Below are 26250 nucleotides of genomic sequence, written 5' to 3'. Positions count from 1 at the left end.
TTTTAAAATAGGTGAAGGCCGGTGGAGAAGCATGGCTGAGGTTTCTTTCACTATCCTGTTTTTGTGCAGCTCTGTTCTTCACTTCTCCTTTGTTTCTCCTTTATTAACTCTGAAATTGAACTAGCCTTCTTGACTGAACATTCTTAGGAACTAACAAGACATTAACTGGTTTCAAAAGACAGTCTTGCTAGGGCCACATGTAACTTTGTTACTTTTTCCTTGCTGCTAATCCTTCAGCTCTGCCCTTCATCTAACCCCGGGGAAAGAAGCACCACTGTCAAGGGCGGCCATTAATGCTCCTGGAATTTAAATTCTCCTGACCTACTTTCCTCCTTGGCTTTGCATTGCAGCAGATTTTTTCTTTCTTTCTTTCTTTCTTTTTTTCCTTTTCTTTCTTTCTTCTTTTTTCTTTTTTTTAATTTTTTTTTTTTTTGTCTTTTAAGGCAGCAGCATCCTTGCTCTCCTCAGGGGTGTGGTAAAGGATGACTCTTTAGACTTCCCAGCTGCATACCCCACAGTTTAAAATTGGCTTTGAGACGTGCAGCCTTGATTGACTGAGTGTTCATTTTATTGTCATTGAGAAGTTACGGTGGTGACTTTCATCACTGACGGAATTAATGATGTGGTTTCCTTTCAAAGCAGCTTGTGTCTCTAATCTTCCTGTGTATTCTTTCTGCACCCTTCTCTCCATTCTTTAGGACTTGGCACAATATGTGAATGAAGTGAAAAGAGATAATGAGACCCTTCGTGAAATTAAGCAGTTTCAGCTATCTATAGAAAATTTGGTATGTAATTATCCTCCCCTCCAGCTTCTCCTCATCCCCAAATCTTGGGGCACTCTGAGAACTGTTGTTGAGGAAAAGATGGTTTACCTTCAACTTTCTGTTATCAGACATTGGTTTTTTTTCCCCTCATATTTGTTTGGCCTTCACCTCCATGTGATGTCACCTGTGACTTTACCGTTGTCCAGGTACCCCTGTTGCTTGCCTCTCTCCCTTTGTCTCTCACTGCCTCTTCTCTCAGGAGTCCCAGAGTTGGAGTTTAGGTGATATGGCTAGAAAAAGTCTTTTCAAGTTGCTTGTCATTTTAACTGGGTCCAAAGAATGAGAAACTAGAAGAAGATACATTGTGTTAGTCGTCCAGGCATGCCTTAACAAGTGAAAAGACCAGAGGCGGCTAAGAAGCACTTGGTGTGTCAGGAAGCTGAGAGGCAAGGGTGGCTAGAAGTGGTGAGAACAGAAGGTGATGAGCTTTGAGGTCACAGGGGATGAGGAATAGCATCCCTTACCCTGTTAGCACTTCATTGTGACTGGATGGAAATCTAGGACAGTTTCCATCTGTCCTAGAGTGGAGTGTTCCAGTCTTCTTTATATTTCAAGAAGTCCCTTTAAGGAGGAAGCTAGGTTGCTATTGAAATGGTTTCCACAGAGAATGGAGGGCTGGATTTACCGGAGGGAAGTGCCTAGAAGAATGGCTTTGAGATATTTTTGGCAAAGTGATTTCACTGCCGTGTTCTGAATACCTCTGCACAGTCCTTTCTTTTCCCATGTACAGCCGCCTTGCCATTTCATACTGCCATCACCTGCTTCCTTGACAATCCCTGTAGCCCCTAACAATCTCTTTATATATTTATGTTTTAAGCAGCTGTTTTCCTGTTTACCTTCTTTCCCAAACTTGCCAAAACTTTCCTGTTGTCATCAACTTTCACCCACTTAAAAGCATGTAATGATCTGAACTTAAATCATTTGCTAAACTCATTCGGTGAACAACTGCCCACATATTTTACATCATGGGGATTATGCTGTGTTTAATATATGTCTTTAATGGTTCTACCTTTGAACATATTCTATTTAGAGCCTAGAGTATTTTCCCCCATTATGGTCTATCACATTTCTTGAAGGTCTAACCTAAAGGGAATTCCATTCCCTAACCTCCTATCATCATCCCATCTCTAGAATTCACAGTGTAGTTCCTGATAGCGATGTAGCATTAGCAATGCAATAATATGACTGACCTTAAATTGACCATCATAAACATTTATGTGTAGATTTGACATTAAGTACATTTACAATCTTGTATACCTATTGTTTCCATCCAACTCCAGAACTCTTTTAATTCTGTGAAACCATGTTCATTGAGCACAGACGCCCCACTCTGTTATCTCTGAAGTCCCTGGCATCATTCTTTCTGTCTATGAACTCAGCACCTCTGTTGCCTCTGATATATAGAACTATATGGTATTGGTGTTCTTGGAACCAGATTCTTTTATTCAGCCTTATGACACAAGCTTTCATTCATGTTGTAGAGTGTGAGTTTTGGCTACTTAAGGCTGTCTGATGTATCATTGTATGTGAATATTCCACATTTTATCTTTTTATCCAGAGAACATTTGGTTGCTTCCCTTTGAAGGATCATAAATAATGCTGTTGTGTGTGGGTATGCAATGTCTGTCTGAGTTCCAGCTTTCATTTCTTTCAGTTATATAGTGGGATTTCTGAACTGTATGGTAATAATGTGATTAAATTTTGAGTAATATCCATTCCATTTTTGATAGCAGCTGCCCCAGTTTGCATTGTTACTAGCAATATAAATGGATTCCAGCTTCTCCATGAACTTGACAAATGCTAATTTTCAGGTCTTTATTTTTTTTTAAAGTTTTCTAAGCACACGTGAAAAATATATATCCAAATGGATGTGAAATCGTGTCTGATTCTGGTTTTGATTGCATCTTCCTAATGATTAAAAGTGTGGAACACTGTTTTGTGTATTCACTGGACATGTTTGGAAGAAATGTTCCTTTGAATACCTTGGCTACTTTTGAGTTTTGTGGTGTGTGGGTGTGGGTGTGCGCGGATGCACGTCATCACACAGGTACTTGTCAAGACTTTTTTCTACAGATAGCATTGGTGGTGCCATAAGTTCTAGTTTGCCCACCTTTTCTTTCTTGCTTATACTTCTAATGTCACATTCAAGAACTCGTTTCTAAATTTAATTCTGTGAAGCTTTTTCTCTATTTTCTTGTAAAGCTTTAAATAGTGTTAGCTCTTATGTGTAGATCTTTGCTCTAGGTAGTTATTTTTAGATACAGTAGAAAGCTAAAGTCCAACTTTATTCTTTTTTTTCTTGTAGATGTACAGTTGCCTTAGCATCATTTGTTCAGGAACTTTGTTTTCTCCCATTGAATGTTCTTGGCATTTTCTGAAAACAATTGTGGCTAATATGTGAGTCTTATTTCTGGGATCACTACTATTCCACTGGCGTATTGATCTGTTGGTCTTTATGCTAGTTCTGTACTGTTTTAACTATTCTAGCTTTATAATAAGTTTTGAAGTCAGGGAGTATGAAATATCCAACTTTGTCATTTTTTTCAAGGTTCATTTGGTTACCCAAGAGTCCTTGAGGTTACAATATAATTTTGTTTTTTTGACAGGGTTTCTCTGTGTAACAGATGTCTTGGAACTCACCAGGCTGGCCTCTAACTCACACAAATCCCCTGCCTCTACCTTCCAAGTGCCAGTATTGAAGGTGTGAGCTACCACCACCCAGCTCCCTATATGAATTTTCTTTCTTTCTTTCTTTCTTTCTTTCTTTCTTTCTTTCTTTCTTTCTTTCTTTCTTTCTTTCTCTTTCTCTTCTTTCTTCTCTCTCTCTCTCTCTCTCTCTCTCTCTCTCTCTCTCTCTCTCTCTCTCTCTCTTCTCTAGAAACAGGATTTCTCTGTTGCTTTGGAGGCTGTCCTGGAACTAGCTCTTGTAGACCAGGCTGGTCTCAAACTCACAGAGATCCACCTGCCTCTTCCTCTGCCTCTGCCTCCTGAGTGCTGAGATTAAAGGCATGTGCCACCACTGCCTGGCCCCTATATGAATTTTAAGATGAAGTTTGTATTCTGTTTATTTAAGAGTATAACAATGGGCTTTTGACAGCAAACATTTATTGTTTTATCATTTTCTTGAAATCACATTTATATCTTTTATTAAAATGAAATTTCAAGGTGTCATTGATAATCTTCAGTCAGTTCTCTTCTCTTAACAAGTACTGTAAGTATCTACTGATAATTTAAAATTATTTGATGTCTCTGCCTTTGTGGAAATTTCTTGTTTAACTATTACATCAGAGTTTTTCCATCCTGGAACTCTTAACTCAAGGAAACTATTCCTAAATTCATGGGTGAAATTATCTCCCCTTCCTATACTCTGCTTTGGGGACAATTATGTATTGGCAGTTACATACTTCTGTAAAATATTTGTTTCTCTGTGGGTGGTATGTTCTATGTAAATAGAGGCTGTGTCACTTCACCATGAATGTGTGACAAATATTAGTTACTAAAATCTTCCTCTAGTTAAAATCACTCCAGTAATTTTTCTGTTTTGGGGTCTAACTTCCCCTGTCAAGTAATATTTTAATTTGTTGAGATTATAATGTAATTACACACATCATTTTCTCTTCCCTTTAGTTCCCCCAAACACTTCCAAGTTTACCCCCCATCTTGTTCTCTTTCAAATTCATAGCCTCTTTTTCTCTAATTGTTGTATAAAACACAACCTGCTTAGTTTCTATAATGCTACTTATATGCATCTATTTTCGGAGTTGACACTGGATAACCAATTGATGTGCCTGCTCTCAACTGGGGGAAGACTATTCTGTCATTCTCAGCATTTCTTAGTTGTCTGTAGTCTTTTGTCTAGCTTTGACTCCTTGTGAGCTTTCCCCTTCCTCATTTGCAGGTCAGTTTGTCTTTGTTTAACTCATGTTTAGGAAGTCTTGCTGGGGACAATCCATGGGTATAGCTTCTCTGGTATTTTAGGAAACACAGTCTCATAGAAAACTTGCTGTTCCTCTGACTTTTCAATTTTTCTGCCTCTTCTTCTGCAATGGTCCCTGAGTCTAAGGTACAGGAGTTGTGTTACAGATATAACAATTGGGACTGGGCTCACAACTTTGTTTTATAATTAATTGTGCTTTTTTGTAATGGTTTCTCTCTGCCACAAAGAAAGTTTCCTTGGTGAGTGGTGGGACCTACACTTATCTGAGAGTATAAGAATAACTACTTAGGGATTATGCTGGTTTAGCAAATGATGGTCATAGGTTCTCCTCCAAGATCCCTGACTTCACTAACCCTAGATAGCTGGACAGGTTTCCAGTAATAGGCATAAATTTTCTCTTATTGAGCGTCTTAAATCCTTACAGAGCTTACTGACAAGTTATGTGTAACCCTATGGTTATTGTGTCACGTTGGTCATTGGTGTGGTTTATAGGCATCATAGAGGGGTAGGACTACTGGTTGCTTCCTTCTTTGGGAAGCTTGGATGGTACCTTCTGGTACCGTGACAACTAGGCCCCAAGAGGGTGAGATCCAGCTCTGGGAACTTCTCTTTCAATGCCTGCTGTAATTACAAAGGACAGATTGATTTTTTTTTTTTTTTAGTGTACCTTGTATCAAAGTTTTGTGCACTTTAGAGTAAATGTGTTAAAAACAAATAAAATGATATCAATTTTTATCTATAATGGGGTATTTGTCCAGGAACATGTCTGTATTAATGTTTACTTCTGTTTGTATGTGATTGTGAAAAGGTCAGACACACATTTTATATTTATTTACAAGTATATTTATGTTTTAGAACCAACCAGTTTTGCTCTTTGGGCGACCACAGGGAGATGGTGAAATCCGAATAACCACCCTGGACAAGCATACAAAACAAGAAAGGTGAGAAGAGGAGAGCACAGTGCACTTTCAAATTAGCAGTTGCTGTCACAAGAATGGTTGTACCTTAAGTCAGTTATTCTAGAATAGGGTGGGGGTGGGCAAGCAAGGGGACAGGCCAGCCAGTGGTCCCTTGCATTTTCTAATGTATGCTTTATGGCTTACCTCACTTTCTAGTCTTGACCCTTGATTTACCTAAGTTTTTAGGGGTTAAATGAAAACCTGTGAAAATAAGACAGGTGAAAATATGCCTTCCAATTATGAATTGCCACCAGACAATTGCGACAAAGCCATGGTTACCTTTAAATAAAAAAAAGAGACTCATTTAAAAATTAACTGAAAATAATGAAAAGCATCCTAAGAAAGAAGGTCGATTGGGGACTACCTAGTTATATTTTTATTTAGGGAAATTTTTTGGCAGAGTCCTTGAATATCCTCAATAACTCTCCACTATGATACATGACAGTCAAGACTGATGGTTTTGTGGTGGGTTTCCTGGAACCGTGCAGAAGAGAGAGTCTGCCAGCAGGGGGCAGCATCAGCTCTTGCTTCTACCTTGATAGCCTGATTCCACAGGTAGCTCTCAGGAGCCACACTTCTAACTTTGAGGATGAGGAAAGTGTTTGAGCACCGTGAATGTGTCATTGTCACAATCATTGGCTAAGAATATGCCTGTTAATCACTGAGAGTTTTAAAAAGCACCAATACATTGTGGCTGGATGATGAGGTTAGAAGTTTCATTTCCTTCCCTAATTAACATTGCTTTTATTAAAGTCGGGGGGGGGGGGGGGAGAAAAAAATATTAACACAGAAACTTAACCATCACTTTCCGGTTTTTGCAGTTTTCTCTTACACCCAAGCTGTGCCTAAGGTGACCCATTAAATTGTGACACTCAACAAAAGGAGTGAAAGCACAGGCTCTAAAGTTAGCCTGGGTGTGATCTTACTCTGTACCAGAGCATCACTGTGACCTCTGGCAATCCACACACATCCCCAGCATGGATTTGCTCATTGAGGAGGACAGCAGTTCCCACCTGAGTGGGGGCCCTGGGAATTTCTTTTATGCCTTGTCTGTAGATGAATAGTTTTAAGGGCTTTGATCAGTTGTTTTTACAGTAGTAGAAGATCTACTGTCCTGATTATGAATATTTTTTTTTAAGATTGTAGCTTTTAAATACGAAGAAACCAGTTATTCCATGAGTAGCTTTATGGCCTATCTCAATGAGTATTTTTAATAACTGCAGTATATGTATTGCTTTTCTTATGATTCCTCCCTTTCTTTTTGTTAAAATGAAGGGAGTTGGGGTGGAGTGGCACCATTTCTCCATCGGTTCGTTGGAGGCCTGTTACACATCTGTGAGCCTGCATTCCTTGTTGCGTTCCTTGTGCGGGTCTTCCTGTTGTCCTTAATGCAAGAGAAGAATGCTTGGTTGGTGTAATCATATCCCTCCAGGAAAAAAAATACATAAGCTCCCAAACCATTTCTGTCAGTCAACCACCCTGTCTCTCTTTTACAGGCATATCTTCTTATTCGATTTGGCAGTGATTGTGTGTAAAAGGAAAGGGGATAACTATGAGATGAAGGAAATAATAGACCTGCAGCATTACAAGATAGCCAACAATCCCACCACTGACAAAGAAAATAAAAAGGTGACCTTCTGGGATGTTACTATCAGTAATTTATGTAGATCTTTGAAAATTCAAATGTAGCCATCCCTTAGTATCTAGACCACCCCCTCCATGGCCCCTGCCTAAATGTGCAGATTCTCAGGACATTTATACAAAATGGCTTAGTGTCTGCAAATAACCCATGCATGTCTTTCTATGTATTTAAAAACATCTCTAGGTTTTTTCCGATACCTAAGACAATAGCTAAATGCCCGTAAAGCAACTGTTGGACCACATTGTTTAGCAGTAACGGCAAGCGGAGAATTCTGCATAGGTTTAGTACAGATGCCGCTACTGTTGTTGTCTTTTGCAGTTGTGGAGTATCTGGATACAGAGCCTGCAGATCTGGAGTCAGATGAATGCTAGTTCATCTTACCAATGCTTACTGGTTCAGGCATTTAGTTTTCAGAGATTGATTGGGTTCAGGCTCCTGTGAGCTATGATTGGATCATGGCAAAGTTGATCCAATCATTTTTAATTCCTAAGATCAGTATGGTAACAATGATTTTCTCATCAATATGAAGTTGGTTACAGTTAGTATTCATGTTGGCAGATTTATAAGATTTTGTGTGGAGGGTTAGGTACTCCAATAAATTTGGAATTTTTTTAACAAATGATAGTTATTAACTTGAAAAATATTCATTTTTCACAGTGGTCTTATGGCTTCTACCTCATCCACACCCAAGGACAAAATGGGTTAGAATTTTATTGCAAAACAAAAGATTTAAAGAAAAAATGGCTGGAACAGTTTGAAATGGCTTTGTGAGTATTTTTACTTTAAAAATTTATTTGTGTCTATGGTGTGCACTTGTACAAGCATGTAGTTGGTGTGAGGGGGGACTGGGGTAATCTCTTTTGGTGTCTGCCTCTTATGTACTGAGTCGGAGTCTCGGCTAGATCCAGGAATCACTGATTTGGCTAGACCTGCTGGCCACCTTGCCTCTGGGATCCCCTCTCTCTGCCTCTCAAGCTCTGAGATTAAAGGCCGGCTGGTGCCCCTGCCCAGCTTCCCTTGGGTGCTAAGGACTCACACTTGGGCATTATGCTTAGCTGGCAAGTGCTCTCCATAGTGAGCCATCTTTCCAGCCTCCATTTCTACTTTTAAGAACTCGTTGTGTCTACTATTTAAATCACTGGTGAGTCACAGCAGCTGTTCTCTGCTAGTGGCTGCTAACATGAATGCAGAGGCTCTGAGCATGGGTCCTGGCATACTAGCTGGTCAGCTGGTCTCCTAGGACAGCAATGTTCGTGAATTTCTTCAAAAGGAAGAAAGAGGGAGCTCAAACCTTCCCTTTAACTCTTCTCCTGGGAGTGTTTTCAGTCTACCTTTTAGCCCCTCAAGAAATTTAATTAAAAGGACAAAATTTTCCCATAATTACTATGTTTTAACATATATTAAATTAAATAGAAAACCCACACATATGCACATGTGTGCACATCCTTTGCTTTGAATATAAAGACTGATGTCTTCCTTATGTTTCAAACTCATTGTTTGAATCCTTGTTGAGTTTCAGGTATATCCAGTGAATGCTTTGGGACTGGGTTTCTTTCAATGTTCTTTCCCTTTCTTAACGACACTGCTCAACAAAGAGGTGAAAATACCCAGGCCTGGTTCAAAAGAAATGCACACCGAGCTGTAACTGCTGAGAACATGCTGTTAGGTGTTTCTTTGTAATTTCGATGTTTATAAACTAAGAATGTGCATAATGACCCATATAGTGGAAACACATTGGTTGCCCTAAAAAGAAACTGTTAAAATAAGAGTGGAATTAAAAGAGAACACTTTGGAGGTTTGTCTCATTGTGTTCTGGTTTGCTCACCATGGAGTTGACCAATTCTATCAGGTTTTTATGGCTTGTTGAAATTTTAAGAAATGCTTGTGTTAATACAAAATTTGAGGTGGAATTAGGATGGTTATAGAAGTTCTGAAGAAAAATATTTTATGTTTTCTTATTTTGCACGTGTGTGTGGGTGGGTGAGTGTGTGTGTGTGCCTGCGAGCACGCGCGAGCACACGAGCTTTCGAGCGTACAGTGTGCACATGCATGCACTGCACAGCATGTCTGTGGAGGTAAGGGAGAAGATTTCCAGGAGCAGATTTTGTCCTTTTACCACGTGGACTCTGGATATGGCACTCAAGTCATCCACTTTGGGATGAAGAACGTTTACTGGCTGAGCCATCTTGCTGGCCCAAGACTCTCTTATATTTTGAAAGACAGGATTGCATAGGTGTTTTTTAAATAAGCTTAAAACAAGTCTGAGTTCTGCTATGCTCACAGCTGTAGCTGGCCACAGTCTTCACTAAGTCCTTGGTCCTCTGAAAGCCTCAGTCCCTGCATCTGTAAAATGGGGACACTGATGTTTGGTGACTTGTAAATACGATCCTAGCAAAGTACCAGCCAGAAGGTGCAATGTAAGCCATATGTTGTTTATTGATCAAAGGGTGATATCTATTATTACTGCTGCTAGTAGTAAGTAGTATTTTATGTTTAAGATTCTAATATGCTTATGAGCACAAAGGTAACATTTTCTGATATAGTAGTATAGTTCTTATACTTGGTCATTGATTATAATAGTTAAGTACAAAAGATCAAGGTATTAAATGTTGCCTTACATAGTTCCTTCATTATGAGCTCCATTTACATTGGGCACAGGTGGTAAGTGGGCAATATTGGTCCAGTCTGTGATCCTGAATGGTCAACCTCATATACCGTGTGCTCCCTTCAGTGAGACACCTGGAGTTGCATTGTTGAAATCAGAACAATAGAATGCGGGGGATAGTGAGTGATCTAGAGGCAGAGTATACCTCAAGCTTTCAGTCTTGTGGAAAGATGTAAGACTAGACTTTTCTGATGTTTTTCTTGGGCTGTAGAGTCTTTGTCTAAGTGAAGGAGTTTCTCCAGGGGAGGGCAGCTAAATGTCTTGTCTCAGAGGAGGCTGGCTCCTAGGACTGCATGAGAGACATATCAGTGACCATTTTGTTCATTTTTTTAAAAGTTGAATAGTTCACATTACTACAAGATAAGTGATGAAGTAAATGCTTACCCTCTCTCATGTAAAGGAATCTGCAGTTGGCAGAGTGACTGTCCAAGGATCAGCTGTCTTTCAGGTTTATGTTCTCTTCTGCTTTTTTCCCGAATTTGTCTTCTGTCTTCTGTGTTGGTAACTTTAAAGCTACTGGAATTCTAGCTGTAAAACATACATGGTAGGTGGCAGAAGGTGATCTCCCACTTTTAATGAGCCTTTAACAACATGTGCTTTTCTTTTTTTTTCAGATTTTTTATTTCAATTAGAAACAAGATTGTTTCACATGTTAATCCCAGTTCCCTCATCCTCCCCTCCTTCCCTACCACCCCTCTCCAACTAAAACCCTACCTATCACTTATCCTTTCTGCTCCCCAGAGAGGTGAAGCCTTCCATAGGGGGGTCATCAGAGTCTATCATATCCTTTGGTATAGGGCCTATGCCCACCCCTGTGTGTCTTGGCTCAGGGAGTATCCCTCTATGTGGAATGGGCTCCCAAAGTTCACACCTATGCTAGGGATAAGTACTGAACTACTACAGGAGGTCCCGTAGATTTCCGAGGTATCCTCACTGAAACCCACATTCCTGGGGTCTGGATCAATCCCATGCTGGTATCCCAGCTATCAGTCTGGGGACCAAGAGCTCCCCCTTGTTCAGGTCAGCTCTTTCTGTGGGTTTCACCAGCCTTGTCTGGACCCCTTTGCTCATCACTCGTTCTTCTCTGCAACTGAATTTCTGTTCAGTTCACTTCAGTTCAGTGATTAGTTGTGGGTGTCTGCTTTTACTTCCACCAGCTGCTGGATGAAGGGTATAGGATAGTATATAAGTCAGTCATCAATCTCATTACCAGTGGAGGGCATTTAAGGTAGCCCCTCTTCTGTTGCTTATATTGTTAACTGGTATCATTTTTGTAGATCTCCAGACATTTCCTGAGTGCCTGATTTCTTTGTAAACCTAAAATGTCTCCCTATATTATGGTGTCTCCTTTCTTGTTTTCTTCTGTTCTTCCCCCAACTCAACCTTTCTGCTCCCTCATGTCTTCCTCACACCTCCTAAATCAAGCCAGAACTTGGCCACATGACTACACATGTCAGGGATTATCATTCCAGATCTGAGTGGGTTTGTGTCTCAGTTTGAATCAAGGTTTCCTTGCCATGTAAGATTTGAGTGGGGTGGTGGTGGGGTGGCATTTTGGATACAGGCGGCTAGCAGTCACAGCTTTATAAGGTAACAGGTGTGTAGGTAGAGTTTCACTTGCTCCTCTGCACTCAAGGTAGCTTCTGCACCTTCAGGGAACTTGGCTTTCTACACCCTTGAATACTTTTAAAGCACCCTAGCAATATAATGAAATTTGAGTGGGAGTCATATTTGTATTTTGGAGTTCTGTTGACTGCTTAGGAGAATTTCTGCAAAATTACTGGGAGTTGAACCTGAGGGTGTCTGTAAGCAAAAGTTATAACATGTAGGGCAAAAATAAAACCAGGATTTCATTAAGGTACCAGGCTACCTTATTATCTAACTTCCCCCGAATTTTTTAGAAGCAAGTTATACCAGGAAGCCCCGATAACCATGCTACCAGCTTTCTAAGACAGGTCTTACCATGTTCTTCATGAAACAGAACAATCTGGATAAATCCTGATGCTTAAGATTTTGCTCAGGGGTCACATTTTTTCCATTTTGTCCATTAGCTCAAATCATTATGCTCTTATAACTCATGGAAAAATAAAGAAAACCAAGAACCATGTGGTCTTTTAACAATGAAGACAATGCAGAAAGCCTTTTGTGTCTCTGTAGGTCAACTCTTGCCAGTGTCTTTAGCCTCAGCCTGAGTCTCAGAAGCCTTCCTGGGACTCTCTGGACTGTGGCTTTTAGGAAACATTGAAAAGGACCATGGTGGCACTGACCAGTGGAATTGCTATTTTTAAGACTGATGAAACGCTTGCTAGTTTTATTTACAGAAGACAACAATTCTGTTTTTAGGATGACTAGATTATTTTTTGTTGTTGTTTGTAATAATTGCAAATACCGTGAAGGCATTTAAATCCTGTTCTTAATTTGGAACATTAGAGAAAAAGGCAGCAAGTGCCTGGGCACCCATAAACAATGAGGATGTACTGAAAGGAAGTCAGCTCCCAGAGGTGACATGAATCTCAGCCTCTGTCTTTCCCAAGCACACCCCCATCCTTGCTCAGCAGCGCGTTGTCTGACCTTGTTTGGCCACAACAGCTTTCAGCACTTAGAATATGCAGTGAACCACGGTAGAACTTGGCAACCTCCTTAGAAAAGGCTGAGTGGAGAGAGACAATAGTGACCCACTTGGACAGGGAAGGGGGAGGTTTTCTCTCATTTTCCCTACGAAAAGGGGTAGTAGTGGAGGTTGTGGAAGACATTGTAGAGATAAATGATGCTTTAAGAGCTGAAGTGCTGGGAGCCTTCTCTAAGCATCCATTTAAGTGCTTAAGAAGATGATTGGTTGGGAGGCATTGCTTGCTTTTGCTTATTCCAAAACTGATTTTTTGTTGCCATTTGTCTCCTATAATTCCATTGTGTCATCTGAGAAATAGGGCAAGTGTTTGTATTCAGTTAAGCTGGTTTTCTATGGACAGGAACACCAACAGTAAATACAAGGGATTTGAGAAGATATTGACAGCCTCCTAAAAGAAGTTCAAAACCCTTGCATTCACTGTGTTTTTACGAATTCTCTGATTAGCTTGAAATAAATAAACATTGCACTCATTTTCCAGCTTAGGAAACTAGTTATCACAGGACTATGTCATCAACACTGAACAATATTGAAGAACAACATTAAAACAGAGTTTGGTATCTCAGTGCACATTAGCACATTGTCTTTATCCATGAGGGTGTTAAATATCAACTGCATTCAGATATTGTTATTTAAAATGGATCATTTTTAATTGCTTTATTTTGCTTGTTTTTATTGTGAACAATACACAGGGACCAGTCACATGTCTATTTTTGGTGTGTGTGTGTGTGTGTGTGTGTGTGTGTGTGTGTGTGTGTGTGTGTGTGTATGTGTTTGTGTTACTATTGCAGGAATAAGTTCAAACTGTATAAAATATAAGATAAATGGACTCAAGAAACAAAGTTCTCTCTCTCTCTCTCTCTCTCTCTCTCTCTCTCTCTCTCTCTCTCTCGCTCGCTTTCTTGGAGACAGAGTCTCATATAGCTCATGTTGACTTCAATCTCATTAATAGCTGAAGTTGAGCTTGAACTCCTGATTCTGTCACCTCCAGTTCCCAAGTGCTGGGATTGCAGGTGTGTAAGTGTGTGCTACAGTCTCAAAGCTTTTAAAAAGAAGGGCTGGAAAGAGAAAGAGACAAGTGAGAAGAGAAGTCCATTTAGCAGGAATTTCAGGATTGGCCTTTGTACCACTTGAGGGAAATGAAAAGGTCCCACTGCCTTGGACTTCTCCTGATCAGCCCAAAGTTTCAGCAGTTCATATTTAGTCCTTTGAAGATACACACACTGTCATCACAGACACCACCTCAGTTTTATTAACTGTGTCATGGCTGTCTGGCACAGTGCCGAGGGGCAGAGGTCAGTCAGTCTCTGCTGAGATATTAGCCCAGGATATTAATTCATTGCATAGCAGGACTGATGGTCATGGCAAGAAGAGAATAAGAATGGGATTGGAGCATAAAGTTGGGGCCACAGTGCTTTGTCACACCAGTCATCTGGGCAGGTGGCTTCTGAGCTTTGAGTCTCCCAGGATGAGCTTAGTGAAAAACGCCACAAAGGAGGGTGGGTGGAGATGTTGCCTCAAAGCTCCACAAGTTCAAGGTGCATTTGCCATGAGATCTGGTGTAGCTTCTAAATCTTTTCACTCTCTCTTTTCCAAAGGCATTGAAGTCACAAAAGGCACACATGCCACAGAATTAAAAAGAAAAATTTAAATGATCAAAGGTCAAGTAAAATAGCATTCTCTTCAAACTCACACTCTAACAGGGAAGAACATTTTCTTGAAACACAGTTTGTATATAGATTGTATAAATGTGTGTTCTTTTACATTTCAAACTCAAAATTATATTTTATCAAGTATGATAAAATATTGCCAAGGTGTTTCAAATATCAGAGGGATAATTATAATATAAAATTGTGTTCATTCTCTAAATTTTTATTGAGTACTTCCTTCTTGCTGGACCTTATTGGAAGCCCTGGGCATAAAACAATGATGTGGTCATTGCAGTTAAAATTAAATATATGTATTTCTAAATATAGTAGTGTTCAGTTAATGTATAATTGATTAAATTTCAGTCATAAGCCCTGATGTTTCAACCCATATTGTCTCTTCCTTCACTCTCATTGGCTCAACTGTCTACAGAGGCCAAGAATGGCACTCACACAGCCCTCTGCCTCCACCTCTGATCACTCTCCTACCAGGCTCTGCAGGTGAGAGCTGGCTGCTTGCCTGTAGTCTCCCTCACCACACACCCTAATGTAAAGCTTCTGCATTCCTGGCTCCTTCTCATTCTCTCAAACAGTCATTTCACTGGACATCTAGGCCATGTGATCACATGCTGACAAGCAGTCAATCTTTGCAGATTGTCTAGTGTACTTTGTAAAATATAATTTTTACCACAACCAAAGAAAGCCCCGAGTCTTTTTAAATAGATTTTTATTTAAATTAAAAACACTCTTATTTTATATGCTAATCCCAATTCCCACCTTTCTTTCCAGTCACAGCTTTCATCATTGTCCCCTATGCCAATTTTTCTCTGGTTATATTGTTTTAGTCCCTAAAGGATGAGTGGTTCTCACGTATTCATCTACAATAGTTCCTACCTGGAGAAGTCTTTGCTTTTGTTTAATAGTTGGTTCTACATTCCACAGGTGTTGGCTTTAAATGTTACTATCAGTTACTCCTGACTTCCATGCCAAATGAATGATCCTATCTCCCCAAATATTTCCTCACAATTTAAAGTATTTTGCTAGACAAGGAATCTCCACACACAGTGTCTGTGGCTTCCCTGCCATTCAGTGATCACCCTTCTGTTAAAGAGAATCTATCACTTGTCTTTTCAGTTTAGCTTGTATCTTATTCTCCCGAAGAGGAAGGATTCTTTCTTGCTTATTAAGATAGATGCCTCATTGAACAACACTGTTAGAACTGATAGAGCTGGAGATGGGTCTGGATGTTTAGGTTTTAGTGTGAGTGATGCTCTGGAGTTAGTTATGAGGTCCAAGAGGGTTGGGAATGGTATCAGGAGATGCATGCGTGTGAACTATTAAATACATTCCCTTTGGTGTTCTTTGAAATGCTGAAAGTGAAATTATTTTTGTATTGTTTTTGGCTTCTGTATTTGTACATTTACAGTTCCAAGACTGACCTGCCTGGGGCATTCAATCTTTGTGCCTGTCTGTCTCCTTATGGCTGCTTTACTCTACTGGACTGTGAACACCATGGGGCAGGCAGGGATCTCATTAGTGTTATTCACATTCACAATCTCTCTTAGCATATCACCTCATACATAATTAGTAATTATATTTTATTGTAAATTCAAAATTTTATGACAACTAATGAAAACAAAGAAATGAAGACCCAATGGGCTATAGAATTCTAGTAGGTAATAAACTATCAACAGCCCGTGGCTAAAGAGACTTCTTCTTTTTTTTTTTTCCAACTTTTTTTATTTGAATTAGAAACAGGATTGGTTTACATGACAATCCCAGTTCCCTTCTCCCACCTGTCCTCCCCTATCCCCCCACAACTAAAACCTTATCTGTCACATATCTTTTCTGCTCCCCCTGGATGGTGAGGCCTTCCATAGGGTGTCATCAGAGTCTTTCTTATCCTTTGGGATAGGGCCTAGGCCTATTCCCGTGTGTCTTGGCTCAGGGAATATTCCTCTATATGGAATGGGTTCCCAAAGTCCACACCTATGCTAGGGATAAATACTGGGCTTCTACAGGAGGTCCCATAGATTTCTGAGGTTTCCTCCCAGAAACCCATGTTCCTGGGGTCTGGATCAATCCCATGCTGGTATCCCAGCTATCAGTCTGGGGACCAAGAGCTCCCCCTTGTTCAGGTCAGCTGTTTCTGTGGGTTTCACCAGCCTGGTCTGGATTCCAGTTCAGATCACTGATTAGTTATCAGTGTCTGCTTCTACTTCCACGAGCTGCTGGATGAAGGCATATAAGTCAGTCATCAATCTCATAATCAGGGGAGGGCATTTAAGGTAGCCTCTCCTCTATTGCTGAGATAGTTAGCTGGTGTCATCTTTGTAGATCTCCAGACATTTCCCTAGTGCCTAATTTCTCTGTAAACCAAAATTGTCTCCCTCTATTATGATATCTCCATTCTTGTTATCGTGTATTCTCCCCCTGACTCAACCTTTCTGCTCCCTCCCCCCTCTTCCCATGCTCCCAATTTGCTCAGCAGATCTTGAACCTCTCCCCTTATCCAGGGTACCATGTATGTCTCTCTTAGGGACCTCCTTGTTTATTAGCTTCTTTGGCAGTGTGGATTGTAGGCTGGTAATCCTTACTCTATGTTTAAAATCTGCGTATGAGTGAGTACACAGTGTTGTAAGAAGGTATCTATTGTTGATTCTTCATCCAGCAGCATTGATTTAATTTTGTAACTTGGGAAGTTGGTGCCATTCTGTCTTATGTCATTATTAGCTTTCACATATGACATAGCATTTTTCCTAAGGTGTTTTTATGGACAGGTGACCTGATATTAGATAGGTTCCTTTCATGGCAATCTGAGTAGATGCTTTGGTAAGATGTCTGGAACAAAAGCAGGGTGGATAATTTTCACGTTATCCAGCCTGTCTTTTAAGTAGCATTGATCTCATCCTCACATGAGCTAAAAATTGCAGAAATAATTTGCAGTTTATGCTACGGGCAGTTTCCTTGTCCCTGGGCGATTTAAGCAGAACTTCATTCAAACTGTATTTTAGAGCTGGGATGCTAAGAGGCCATGGCTTCCTCATATTTGTCTCCCCTTCCATATCCCTGACTCCTGAGGCCACTTGACTCCCCACTACCTCCTGCCCTTAGTCTGTCAAATTCAGAAGAAAAGCTTTACCTGTGCTCTATTATTCACATATAGTCCATGTGGTTTATATTAAGTGTTTGACAGTGTCACAGGGGAGACTCAAGCCCTGCCCCTATCCTTTCCACTGATCAGCAGGTTTCCTTAACACCTTCATCAACACCTATGGTGTGACCATTCTATCTGCTATCTCTAATGGCCAGTACTCCTCACCTTATCCTTTCTGGGGGAGCCTCCACCAACTGGTCCACAAAGAGCACCTCTTTATCCATCCTGAGATTAGAATGTTAACACCGTGTCATGTATCCCCTCCATCCCAAAGACAGTTCTAGAAGCTGCAAAAGAAGATGATCTTTGTTATTGCTTGGTTAAAGACCCATGCTTATGATACCAGATTTCTAGGCTGTACTTGGTGGCAGGCACAGTCCTATAGGGAATCCCTAAAAGGAAAGGAGTACAGAGGACAGTCTGAAATGCCACCCTAGAATATTCATTTGTCAAATAGCATTGACTGGTAGTGATAAAGGAGAGGATGAGAAGGGAGATTGAAGAGCTGGAGAGCCTCATTTTAAGAAGGTGAAACTGACTTTGTTTATACTTTTGCTCAGTTGGACATGCCTCCCTGTACTTTCGAGATATCTGTAGCCTGACCATTCAGGGTAGTGAAACCCTGGATAGTGAAACCCTGTCAGTGTCTTCATGAGAACTGTCAGGCTTACTGGCATAATGGCCCAAAATACCTGCTTTCAAGCTTTTCCATTTTTATCTGTCCATATTATATGTTGGTTAGTTTGAACTGTCAATTTGTACAAACTAGAATCATCTGTAATAAGTCTTAGTGAGGAATTATCTAGAACAGTTGAATGGGTGTGTAAGGATTATCTTGATTATTGATGTAGGATGATCCAGCCCACTTCGGGTAGCACTATGCACTAGGCTGTACCCTGAACAAGGAGAAAACAACAAGCAAGGGTCACTGTGTTTAATGCTCTCTGTTCTTGACTGCATCTTGGATGTTGATGTGGCTAGCTTCCTGCTTTTACTTTCCTAAATAGATTGCCTGTAACTTAGAATTGTCAGTCAAATAAATACTTCCTTCCCTAAGTTGCTTTTGTTCAGGATATTTTGTCACAGCAACATCAATAAAACTTAAGATTATATATATATATATATATATATATATATATATATATATATATACATATATATATGTATATATATATATTTAAAGAATATATATATATATATATTCTTTAAAAAAACAATTTCTTCTAGTTCCTCACCCTAACCCTAATCCTAACTCTTACCCTAACCCTAACCCTTTTTCTATCAGCTGAACTGTCATGGGCCAGTGAGATAGTTCAATGGTGAAGGTACTTATTACCAAGCCTGAAAACTTGAGCAACTTGAGAATTGATCCCCTGTACCTATATGGTGAAAGGAGAGAACCAGTCTCAGCAAGTTCTTCCCTGATAGGTACACACATGCTTGCACATGCACCCAAATGCTTGCACACAAACCCACACAATGAATGAATAAATGTAATAAAAATAAAACTTAGAAGGCTTTCATACCAGTTTTAGGATGAAGGGTTTGTTTATAGGTGTGGAATTCAGGCTGGCATGATTTGCTGCCCCTGGGTGGTGCTGAGTCTCACAGAGAGGACCTATTCACATTAATCTCCTATGTTGAAGCCAGTTCAACCTCCCTGAATCTAATGTATTGTCTACAACCTTTCAAAGTCAGCAGTTAAGTTAGTATATGGAATTATGCTGGCACTCATGAAAAGAAGCAAGACAGGACATCAGAACAATCTCAGCTGTCATAAAGTGGAGCCTCTTAGTATCCTTCTTTGTCCAGAAACATGGGAAAGTAGTTCATGCAGGACAAACCATTAGTAAATGTTAAGCAGTACTCTGGTTATGTTTCTGTTTGGTGGGGATCAGCTCCTCTTTCTTTGGTTGCATTCAGTGCTTATCTGATATTTTTATGGTCCTGGCTGAACATGCTTAGGATGAGTAAGAAGTCACCGGCAGGGGGAAAAGTGAAGGATTGCTATCAGAAATTCCATCAGCAAATAAGCATTACTTTGGTTAAGATGAAATGCAAATAACATTATTAAGCACAACTTGCATTGGTTCCCTGAGCTTTTGTAACACAACTTTGATTTTCTGTTTTTTTTTTCCAATAATGAATGATCACGATATAATCAGGAGAGGTTCACCTGTCCACTGTGGCAACTGTGCTGTCTCCAGCTTGTCTGGAGACTAACACAATGAATGAGTGGGTTTTGGAATTGGTTGTTGTACCTGACATACGGTTTCTGAGAGGAAAGTGGCATAATTGTCACTTAGTGAATTTGCCAGTATTAAGTAAGATTTATCCAGTAAAGTCTCAACTAAACAGCAACATTTAGAACATCTATTCATAAAAAGTGAGATCTTGATCCATACAATAAAAATAAAGGTACATTTGGAAATTGCCAATCTTGGCTGTGGAAGCAGGAAGGACTTTGTTTTTTTCTGTCTATGATGTAGTAGGTAAGTTCAGACTGGCTAGAAAAATTGGAAGGTTGTATTTGAAAAAGAAAAACTTCTAAATATCAGTGTGTACTGTCCATCTCTCATCATTAGTTTGTGATTTTGAGAATCACATGCATCCTCAGTAGACATTCTAGGAACTGGGAATATTCATGGTTAATTCTCTCTAATAGAATTCATGTGATAACCATGTGCTATATATGTCACATCCATGGATAGTATTTTCATGTCAATATGATAATGTGACTACAAAGGAGCAATGAATTACAAGGCCTATGGAATGGCTTACTCCCCTCCTGCTATCTTTATCTAGGGAGAATGGCTCTGGAAGTGTCAATATAAAAAAAAGACCTATGTATGCAATGGCACATATTCAGTTATCAGACCACTGGGGATATAAAAAAAAAAGCATCTGTAATTGAAGACTTTTACTTTACAAATAATTGTATACCGTGAATCTTGGCAAGTTTAGCATATACTTGACTGCCTTGTGTGATGAAGTTCCTGGTGATGTTATTTGCTTCATCTTTGGTCAGCTCTTATGGTGGAAAATGTTTCTTTACAAGGTGCCAATGGCTGTCTAATCAAGTATAACTTCATTATCATAGTTCTTGTTGTTTAGAGACAGGGTCTCATGCAGCTTGTGTTAGCCTTGAACTTGCTAAGGAGGTCTTGGACTCCTGATCCTCTTGTCTTTACCTCCAAAGTGCTGTAATTCCAGGTTTTTACCACCACACCTGGTTAGTGGCACTTCCTGAGTCTAAGCAGAATGCTTCTAACCCTTCCTTAGATGACCACCTTTAGGGTATTTGAGGGTAGACATTTTTCTAGTTCTGTACTTAATACACATTTTCTTTTTAAAGGAAAAGAAAACTTAATTTGAAGCTTTCTTTTACTACTCCAATTAAATGCTAAGTGAGATCAAAGGAAAACATGGATGAATTTTTAAATTTCTGCCCACTATTATGGGCAGGTCCCGAGGAATGTTAGATGCTATTATTGCAGAAAATTGTAGACTTGATATAGTCGAGATGTTTATGAACCAATTTTGGGATTCCTGGTTGAACTTTTCACAGCATTGTATTATCTTGATTCTTAGTGTGTTAGGAAGGATTCAGATTTTAAATCTTCATGGTAGAGTATTTAGAGTATTTAGGTAGCATATAGTGATAATTCCTTGCTATTATACAGTACTTTAAATATCTAAAGTATTTTGGGATAATACCTCATTTGATACTTAAGGAATCCTGTGAGGTAGCAGGAAAGTATTAGCCCTTTAAAAAGTCAGAAAATAGAGGAAAGATTAAGTGTTTTGCTTGTGGCTTTTATTTCTTCCCCCCAGTTAACAAATGGCAGAGGCTGAGTTTAACCTCAGTCTAGGCATTTTCTGATCTCCATGTTGCCTCAGTTACAGCAGGATGCCTACCATTGTTCTCCAGGGAAGAAAGTTGCCCTGGATTTGTTTCATAAGTTCAAGCTACTCTTCAGTAATATATTTATACACTAGATCAACAATAATATTTAGAATTTAATTATGTTGACTTTTTAGTGTTTTTATAAAACCTATTTGGTGTTTTTATAAAATCAAATAATAGGTAACATTATGCATATGAACAACAGTTTTTAAAGGTGATTTTAGCTTCCAGGAATTTCCTTAGAGCAAGTGAAATGAAATATTAACTTGTAAGTTAATTCAGATCGTGATTTTGAGTTGCTGTGTCTTAGTCACAGTGTCAAGCCTAATAAGAATTGAAAATAATTTTTATTTTGTTTTGATGGTGTTTTTATTCTTCCACCTATTTCAGTCATACAATTTTAGTCTTGGAGTAAAGGAATTGGGAAGGAAAAGCCCCAAGGTCTGAGAATAAAGCCTTGCCAGTTATCATGGTGATTGAAGAGTCTGAAATAAATCTTTTTCATTGAGTACTTGGGTGACACTGGGGTCCTACCACACAGGTTGACGAAGGGAGGAACAGCATGATGCACCCTCATTCACCTTAAGTGTAAACCTGGAACTAAGTATTTAAAGGGTTCTCCTTCATGGGGATAGCTTGATTGGACATGGATATCCCAGCTGTCTGTCTGACCTGCTTTGTCACTTGTTCCAACCATCTTCATCTGGGAAAACACTGGAGCTTGGGAACTTACATTATCTACTTCAGAAGTGGCTAGAATATTTCATGCTCTGTGATTACTTAGTCCTTATATTTTATATATCTTTATAATGACACCACCTCTGTCTGTACAAAACTGCCAGCTCTTTGAATAAATGAAGTCACAAACAGCTTGACAACCTGAGTTGGATCCCCAGAACCCAAAGTGGAAAGAGAGAACTGACTCCCAGAAGTTATACTGTCACCTCCAAACCTGTGCATTTGACTATGTGTTCAAATATACAATGTGATAAACAAAATTAAGCAAAAACAATAATGTGGAGAGTAATCAAGGTAGGCACTGAGGTCAACCTTTATTTTCCACACATATGTGCATATTCATATGAACTCATACATACAGCACACGCGTGTGTGCGTGCACACACACACACACACACACACACACACACACACACACACACACACACACACACACACAAAGATTTCAACCTCCTAACATCAAACTTTGGAGTTCCTATATTTTGTTTCTATTCCTTGCCTAACAAGAACATCTGTAAGAAAGTTCTCTGATTTGCTTGTATCCACTAAAGTTGATTTTTGTGGCCTTTGACTGATGAGGCATTGGTCAGACTCAACTCAGGGGTCTGTTCTCTGATAGTACATTAATAATATATATGCACTAAAGCTTCTTCCCAGAGAATATTTGAGCTTTGACATATTGAACAGTAGCATTTTAAATTAAATCTGCTGCTGTCAGTGCGTTAAAAAAAAAAAAACTGGATAGCTTAGAAACAGTGTTTCATATATTATAAAAACAAAACTGAGGTCATATGTAGTTTACTATGACAAAATACACCCAGCCTGCTTAATTGTGGTAGGGGCTTGAATTGAGTTTTTCAATTATCACAACCTCAACATCTTTCAAAGCAAGAAAGAATAATAAACTGTTTATCCCCATCTCCAGGGCTTTGATTTGGTAGGAAAAAAAGAGCATAAAGTAATCTAATGGTTTCTTTTCATACCATGTGAATTAGTAATAAAGAATTATAGATCTGTCTGAGTTCTTCAAGTTAGGAGGGCATCAAGATTAAAGGGATACTTCAGAAAATAATGACTACCTAATTGAACCCCAAACTGCATTATCACTTCTCATCTTGAAGATACTTTTGTATTTGGTTATACTAACCAAGTATTCCTTCTTTCTCAGGAAGTATTTCCTTCTCACCACTGGATTAGTACAAGTTGGCACATAGTCTTGTTAAATATTTTCTCAGGGTAGAAGAGGGGACGTAGTACATATTTTCACACGCATACAGGAGAATCTTGAAGAAATTTCTCTAGGGAAATGTAATGCCTGTTCCAGGTTTGGAACACAGAGGTCAGGAGGACTTCCAACTTCCTCTTCCCCCTGCTTGTTCAGTTAACAGACTATCTGTTTTCCCAAGTAGTCTACATCTTAAATGGTCTCAGACGTAGTCCTCATTCAGACTCAGGGCAGGTTCATCTGAAGAACAGTTTCCCCAGAGGTACACAGTATCAAATAGTAGACACCAGTCCTTTAGTCCATAGCTTCTCTTCACCTCTCGAGGGTAGCTTATGCTTGAAAGTACCATTTCCTTAAGAGTATAGGCTTCCTTTCCCTCTATATCTCTGTCGGGAAAAATTTCCAGTCCTGTCCTGGAAACCAAATGGATGAGTACAGAGGAGTAAGACTCAGCCTTGGAGGAGATTAATAACAGTACCCATTACCCAACATCTATTTGACATCCACACAGGGCTTGCTGTAGACAGTGCAGACCAACATTCAGCAGGATGTTGCTGACCCCAGAATGCTTGGCTGTAGCATGGAACATTCTAATGGCAGACCACAATGAGATCTAAAGTGAATTAGAACTTTAATTAAATTGCTTGTATATTTAATTGCATAATGCATTGCACAGTCTAAGTTTCAATTCCTTATTCAATTATAATGAAACTCCCCTTCAATTGAGTTTGTTTTGGGGTTTAAAGCCAACTCCAAAAGTGTATTGATGCTTTAAGAGAATCCTTGGTCTTATAAAATTTCACCCTAAGAAATGGAGTGTTTTAGTATTAAGTTTGTATTGACTCTTGATATTGACATGAGTCTAGATGTGCAAAACCCACGAAGGCTAAATCCCAGGGGCTTTTGTTTAATTTAAAATATGGCTAGCTGGCCATTGTGAACAGATCTGATAGCATGACGATCTGAAAATATGACTGGTTGGGAAATGATCAAATATTAATTTTAAATGTTTATTAGTAGACTGTTTGCAGTTGGTTTTTAAATTCATTTGGAAAGTGAGGATTCACAGTTATCTAAAATTTTCAATAAACCCCATTTCATAAAGGTGTTTGGAGGTTAAATGCCTAATGATTAATTTATGCATAGGTAATGTTCTTAATAATTTTGAAGAAAGGTAAGGCAGCTGAGGATAATGTTAGAGATGAATAGTAATGAGGAGTGGAAAACTCCAAGATTTAAATGTGGAGCTCATATTCATTAGCCTGAAAACAGAATAGGAAACTAGATAGAAAAGAGGTTTTAAATAGTGGAGTTCAAAGAGTATTGGACGAGAAGAAAGAAAAAGTTAGGGAAAGATGTGGCCATAGGACTTGTGTCTGAAATTCACTCATTCATCACCTAAAGAATGTTGAAAATTATTTGTGAACTATCTTTGCCCTTTCTGGCAAGATAAATTGGAGGGAATATAGAAGTTAATTGGGACATAAAAATAATACTGTAATTGAATATTTTATTTTTAGTTTCTACCTAGAAATTGCAATGTGCTTATCTTGGTCTGGTTTTCTGATGTTTTGGGGAAATACGGTGGCTGGTTCCTATTCCACTGTGTGTAACAGAGGGTATTTAATGGACACATTGGACAGTCTCCCAGTAGCAGTTAAGCATCATTGTATACTTGACTGGGCTTAGAGTCACCTTGGAACCACACCCTGCCTCTGTCTAGGAGTATTTTTCCAGAAACGTTTAACTGAGGAGAGAAGGATTTACCCAGAATGTGGGCAGCACCATCGCTAAGGGCTGTGGTTTTAGACTGAATAAGAAAGAAAAGGTGAGGCGAAACTAACATTTATCTCTTTCTGCTTCTTAACTGTGGACACAATGTGTCCAGCTGCTTCCTACTTCTGCTGCCTTGGCTTCTCCTCCATGATGGACTGTGCCACCAAAATGTGAAATAAACCCTCTTTCTCTTAAGTTGCTGGTAGTTGGGCATTTTGCCACACCAGTAAGAAAAGTAACAGGTCTGTTTGTAAAACTTTCATGTCCTAACATTGATTGACTGCTTCAAATTCTCTGTATTGCATAGGCTTTATTTCATCCTTGGAAATATACACAATGCTAAGATAGTGATCGGGGCGAGTTTCATCAGTTTAATTATAAATGAAGGTACTGTTAGCATTCAGAATCCTCTAGAGGAAACAAGACTGACGGTGTGTGCTGATTCAACAGGGCGTATCCTCTCATAAAGCTCAAGGCATTAAATATGAACCGTTGATCAGAAAGCTCAGCCTGTGTGTGATTCAGGGAACTTGATGACTAGATTTTTTTTTTTTTTTTGAGGAGTCCCTTTGATATGAAAAGCACAAGAAGCCAAGCATTATTGGGTAGAGAATTGATTGACAGCCATTACCCTTCTCCCAGGCAGTTTGGAGACACACCCTGGGAAACTGAAAGGAGCCTGCCAGCCCTTAGAGGTCAGCACTGCCTCCTGAGGAGAGTTAACAGAGCACTACTGAGCCAGGGCTCTTGTGTGGGAATCCTAACTGTTTGTTGCCTTGTGAGGATCAGAGCTAAGTACAGTTTAATAAAATTCCGCTTCAGAGTGATTTGTTTGTCTTCTGTGAGCAATTTCTATCCTGCTTTCCTTTTTCCTTTCTGATTGATTTATGTATCTGTTTGTGTACTCCTTTTGTGCCTCCCCCGCTCCAAACCCAAAGCACTTTGCAAATATCAGAGCTCACATTGTAAAAAGATCATTGATTTTCCCCCACAGCCATGAAGGTAAGCTGTCACATACCATCATTTATTTCTGAGACTGGGGTATTGATAGCATAATATTAAATTCTTTCATTAGAGATTTTATTTTTGTCTAGCAATAACCTAAATTTGAAACATTTTGTGTTTGCCTTTATCTACCAGAATTACCA

The 26250-nt window shown here is 39.3% G+C and overlaps 1 protein-coding gene across 2 annotated transcripts in view; it reads left to right on the top strand.

Annotated features, from left to right (window-relative positions):
- Vav3 (vav guanine nucleotide exchange factor 3) overlaps positions 1–26250 on the top strand; it is a 330956-nt gene that overhangs the window by 167554 nt on the left and 137152 nt on the right. For both annotated transcript variants that reach the window (XM_027395541.2, XM_035451854.1), the window contains exons 12-15: positions 699–785; positions 5617–5702; positions 7217–7349; positions 8020–8129. In XM_027395541.2, the coding sequence (XP_027251342.1) occupies positions 699–785; positions 5617–5702; positions 7217–7349; positions 8020–8129 (416 nt within the window). The remainder of the gene's footprint in view (positions 1–698; positions 786–5616; positions 5703–7216; positions 7350–8019; positions 8130–26250) is intronic.

This window comes from Cricetulus griseus (assembly GCF_003668045.3).
Source record: "Cricetulus griseus strain 17A/GY chromosome 1 unlocalized genomic scaffold, alternate assembly CriGri-PICRH-1.0 chr1_0, whole genome shotgun sequence".
NCBI classification, from domain to species: domain Eukaryota; kingdom Metazoa; phylum Chordata; class Mammalia; order Rodentia; family Cricetidae; genus Cricetulus; species Cricetulus griseus.
The sequence above is the reverse complement of the archived record's forward strand: the minus strand, read 5'-3'. Positions and strand labels throughout refer to the sequence as shown.